Raw genomic sequence first — 5,638 nt, forward strand, 5'->3', positions numbered from 1 at the left:
GTAGAAAGGAGAGGTGAATGTGATTTTGAAGGGTCAAAACTACTGAAGAAGTGAAGCTCAAAGAGAAAACTCCAACTAATTTCAGTAATATTTCATATACAAAGCTGTCCACTGGTCAATTAAATATGAAGACCTGAGAACAGCACCACAGTCAAGTCACATTTAGATGATTGCAAGAAAATGAGCAAAAACCTCATCATGAAATACTTCAAGTAAGTTCTGAATTGAGGGCTTGAATAGAATTTTAAGTGGACTTGACTTTTTTGTTGCATTTGGGCTTTGCATCTTTGAACAAGAATAACTGGTCATAGGAACAGAATAGAGCTTCGTCACTGTTACTAGCAGAGTAACAGATAGCCTTTTGTCACTGCTTTCGAATGATACGCAGAACGCTCGTCTTTAGGAAAATATGACTTAACCTTGTTGTTGCTCTCAGGTTTTCATTTGCTTAAGTGGATTCTCACAATAAAATCATACTTATTTACACACTATCATGTAAGGTTTTTATACAAAAGACACACGGACTCACCCTGAACTTTAACATAATAATCCTCTCTACTGTTGTAGTAGCCAAAGTAGGAGTCAAAGCCTCTGTGTGTGGGCGTGCACTCCGGCCGACAAAAGCCTAAGTGCCATCTGCAACACAACACAACACACATGTGGGAATTAGCAGGGGGAAATGTTTTCAGAAAAATGTAGGTCTACAGTCACAGAAAAGTTGCAAAAATTTACTGAGACTTAAAAATACAGCATTATTTTATTGAAGGGGAAAAGTTTCAGACAAATGTTCATGATCATAGAAAAGTTGTAAAAATATACATAAGCTTAAGAGAAACAGTATTATTTTGTTGAAGTGGACAAGTTTTCAGACAAGTACATGGTCATTGAAAAGTTGCAAAAATTCACTGAAACTGAAAGACACAGCATTATTTTATTGAAGAGGATAAGTTTTCAGACAAATGCACACTAAAACACCATTGAGTCATGCAGTTTAAGATCCGAAATTTAAACCTTTATCTCCAAGGGGGGTAAACCCACAATGCCTGGGCACTTTTTTGGTACTAAATCTAAAAACGGCAAAAACAAGTGAACCTATTTTGATAATTTTTTATCTGACGAATGAAATCCCGATAAAAGAGACCTTGTATCGGAAATTGCCGAAAAATAATCTGATGTCAAAGTCGTCCAAAAGGAATGTGCCAGAGCCGCTGGGAACAGCTTGCCGGATATAAAAATTCAAAGCAGGGTCAGTGCGGAACCGGCAACCAAACAGGAAACCATAAGCTGCAAACCTGCCCAATGCTTGAGGCACTTTGAAAGAAATATTGGCACAACCCTAGGCAGAGAGACCCAAAACTCTATGGGGGTCAGGAGGACCTGCGGTGAACAGTACAGCCTTAGCACTAGAGACTGGGATGGCCAAGTAGAGACGAACAAGAAAAAGAAAAAGAAAAATGCACATTGTCAGAAAAAAAAATTTGTAGAATTTGCTTAAGAAACAGCATTGTTTAATAAAGCGTTTTTGCAACTAGAGAAATATCTTTATATCAAAGACAGAAATAACTTAAATGACAAGAAAGAATATTTCTACCACAGACAGCCTCTGAAAGTGAACAGAAGTGGATTTAAAAGACAAGGAATTTTAAGTAATTACACATCACATTCGAGTACAGCCAACCCCCCCCCCCAAAAAAAAAACAAACCATTATTATCACATATATAAGAACAAAGAAAACATAAACATAACAGACATTTCAAAATTGCACCACATATGTATAACACAAACTACCACTCACATCACATATATTTTTTAAAAAGAAACATTAACATCACATTCATAAAAGTAAAGGAAAGCTTATGTTATACACCTACACAAAAAGAAGCTTTAACTTGACATAAAGAGGAACAAAAGTATCAAAAGTTTGAGAATGCCCCCACATTAGTCAGATTCCAAAATCCAACAGAAATCTGATGAAAATTATTTTTTTTAAACGGAGAGCCCTAAAAAAAGCAAGAGGGTATATTTAAATATCTTACTTTCCCAGCATGTGCGTGGCATAGCCATTCTTCTTGAGGACTTGGGGTAAGAGTGTCTTGTCCAGGGGGGCACACACAGGCTGTTGTGCGTTGATCACCATATGCTGGAATGACAGAATGAGATGGGAAGGAGGAGGAGGAGGAAGAGGTGTACAAAAAAAACAGCAACTATATAAATTGCCCTATGGTGTCTTAATCAGTGTGGAATTTCATTTATCTATTTACCTCATTAGGAAGAACTGTTCATGCTTCACTCATCATCAGCTGGTTATAAAAACAACAGAAAAACAAATCCTCCCCCATAGCACACGGTTTTGTTACTCCAAGACTTAACCTATACAAAGAACCAATAATTCAGTATCCAGACCTGCAACTCTATGACGTCTAAAATTCAGAATCCCAAGGGGAAAAAAATCAGGATGTGGGGAAAAAAATTGCAATCAACAAACAAATCACAAGGGTGACTGCCAAACTAAGCTGACCTATAAGTTGTCCAGGGGTGAAAATAAATTCATAAAGGGAAACTGAGCTTTTAGAAAAATTTTTTGCATCAGACAGAACAAAACAATTCGGGATACACACAATCGAAATCAGGATGCTTGAGATTTGAGGCAAAATAATTGGGATGTCCCGATTTAATCGGGATGAGTGGCAGGTCTGAGTACCTATTGACTTGGCTCCTAATACTGGTATATTACACAGGAAAGTGCAACATGTCTGCTCCTACAATGTGGAGTGACACATCACAGAGACTAGCTACTATAAAGGACTAACAAGTTTATTGCTTTGTTTTGGTGTTTTACGCACGACGCTCGCAACTGCATAAGGTTATGAGCGCACAGGACTTTCAAGTTTAACTGACCAATCACATGAACAATATCAAAATCCTCAGATTTAAAGAGTCATCCATGGTAAGAAAACACATCAACTTACCTGTAGCCCAAGCCTAAATGGGTAGTAGCTGGTCATGAACGCACTTCGTGACCTTTAAAAGAGAAGAGAATAAATTTCTGAGTTAGGCCTAACTGATATTGTTATGGTACAAAACAATGTTTGATACAAGCAACAAGGCAACAAATTTGGAAGAATCTCAAAAAATATTCTTTTTTATTTTAACTGAATACACTGTAACTGTTAACATTCCCTTCACGAGATGTCTTTACCTGAACTTTGAGCTCTTTCTATTCAGCATAAATAAATAAAACAAATAGTCACAGACTCAATCCCTCTCAGGCATGTCGTATGTATGATCATCAGCAGACATCTGGGTGGGTGCTCTGACTTGGTTAGCTCCATCTTTCAAATCAAACATCTATGGTCCTTATCTCTCCTCCTTCTTTTCTTTGTATGTAACTCTTTAGTAACATCTCTTATCTGCAACATCTTTATGACCTAGCCTAAAACTCTTACTCGAACGAAAAGTTAGTAAACAGAAGACAGCTTGCCGATTCCCTTTCATGGAACAATGCACCTGACTTCCTGAAAGTCTATAAGAATATCCATTAACCAGATCACATATCAGTGTACAGTGAGGTACAACAGACATAGACCAAAGATTAAGAAAATCACACTGATAAAAAAGCTGACTCTAAAATTAGGGCAAGTTTCATGGGTGATATCAGATTTAATAATGCAAGAATATATTTTTACAAATAAAAATTAGTATTACGATTAGAAAAAATTGAAACAAAAATAAAATGGGTAAATCTGGTATAAGCAAGTTGAAAACTTAAGTCAGCTGTTTAAGCTTCAGTAAATTAGAAAGCTTTGTTTCCAATACTAGAACATATATCTTGCTGAACTTTTCAATATCTGTATTTTCTTTTATTCTTTCCAACATCTGTATGTTGTATGTTGTACTTTCCAACATCTGTAGGCCTACATTACACGTTGTACTTTTCATTTCTGACGTTTGTACGTTATGTGTTGTATTTTCAAGCATCAGTATGTTGTGTTTTACTTTCCAACAAATGAACATATACAGTCTGAATGTCTAAGATAGCCACCCATTGTTGAAGAGAAAAGTGATTGTCAAAGCAGGTAGACATCTTACATAGTGTCGTTACAGTTTTATAACATTTTTTAAAAATGCAACGGGGAGAATGAGAAGTGGCCATTTGTACAGGTCAAGACAGGTGTATATCTTACACAGTGCCATTATAATTTTACAATGTACACATAAATAAATGCAATGGGGAGAATGGGAAGTGGCTGTTTGTATAGGTGATTGACTTATATAGGCGGCCATTAAAGCAGGATGATATTTTATACGTACGGTGAGCAAAGGGGCTGCACATAGGCATGGTTGAGGATGACCCCATCATGAGCCAGGCTGTCAATGTTCGGAGATTTGATGTCGGGGTTGTTGAAACCCACGTCATTCCAGCCTGGAAAATATTATATCATGAACAAAATTATTTCCCTTGACCTGACACGATAGAGCCAGAATAAAAATTGTGGGTGTAAGATGCCAAGACACAATTACTATACAAATTCCTCAGAGCCACAGACACCATGAGGGCCAGGAAAGGGGACTAACTCCATTCACATTAAAGGTCGTTGAACCTCACTTACATTCCCTCCAAGGCCAAGATTTTGACCTCTTACTCAGTGACAAGCCCCAACATGACCAGCCTGGCAACGATTTATACATGGTTAAAAATTTTTTAAGAGGGAGCCGCGGAAGGGGGTTTGCTTGGATAACACACACCGTTTCACAGAGGTACAATTAGTCTCGTCTCTTTTAATTGTACTCATGTCATGATTTGTTTGGGACACCTGTTTGCCCTACTATACGTTTGTGATTTTAATACATTTTGACATCATGTGTTGTCAAAATATCAAGGCGTTTGCGAGAGAACAGACGTAAGACACCGTTTCTAAGCAGATCTAAATCCAGGCAATGACATATACAGTAAAACTCCAATATCAACAAAACCATCAGGCCTGACCTTCTGTTTAGTAGATTCTGAGTGTTCTTAATTTAATAGCACAGCAACAAGTTGCATCACAAGGTAAAGTCTAGCATTTCGCAATGTCAGTTTTCTCAGACGAGCGCACAGTTCATTGCAAAGATAGCTACTTTCCCTCCCGTCTCACACTTAATACCAGTTGTCCATTTTCTACTATATTATATTTGATGTGCTGAACACGAATTATATGATCTACTTAATTTACGTCGCGCTGTCTAACAGCGTAGTAATTTGCTCTCTTAACTGAACCAATTGGGTGGGGGGTTCAGTGTGGGGGTTACGGGGTGCGGTGGGGGGGTTTGCATGGATGTCAGACATGGACTGCATCTCAGACATACATAAAGAGGATCCAGGTTTTCTTGGTGTCTAGGCAAGATAATAACTGAGGATCAAAAGGACAGACAGGATTGATCATCAACGAGGAAATTTAAGAAAAGGGCGTCTTTATTCGGACTCGAGTCCGAGAATAAAAAAATTTCATATTCGAACTCGAGTCCAAATATGAAAAAATGTTAATCAGACTCGGGTCCAGTAAAAAGAAAGTGTCTTCGTTCTATAGATCTAACGTTCAGTGCTTCCAATTTTCCCCCATTTTTTAGTTTCCCCCACACTTTATCTGCTGATCCGAT

At 37.7% G+C, this 5,638-nt stretch overlaps 1 protein-coding gene across 1 annotated transcript in view; it reads right to left on the minus strand.

The window, feature by feature from the left end:
• Positions 1-5,638, minus strand: part of LOC101861726 (arylsulfatase B) — a gene marked incomplete in the record, with an annotated part of 15,679 nt that overhangs the window by 8,682 nt on the left and 1,359 nt on the right. Inside the window, 4 exon segments of the mRNA XM_013082397.2 lie at positions 530-636; positions 2,038-2,141; positions 2,971-3,022; positions 4,313-4,424. Coding sequence (XP_012937851.1) covers positions 530-636; positions 2,038-2,141; positions 2,971-3,022; positions 4,313-4,424 — 375 coding nt within the window.

The sequence above is a fragment of the Aplysia californica genome, unplaced genomic scaffold (assembly GCF_000002075.1).
Source record: "Aplysia californica isolate F4 #8 unplaced genomic scaffold, AplCal3.0 scaffold00172, whole genome shotgun sequence".
Classification (NCBI taxonomy): Eukaryota; Metazoa; Mollusca; class Gastropoda; order Aplysiida; family Aplysiidae; genus Aplysia; species Aplysia californica.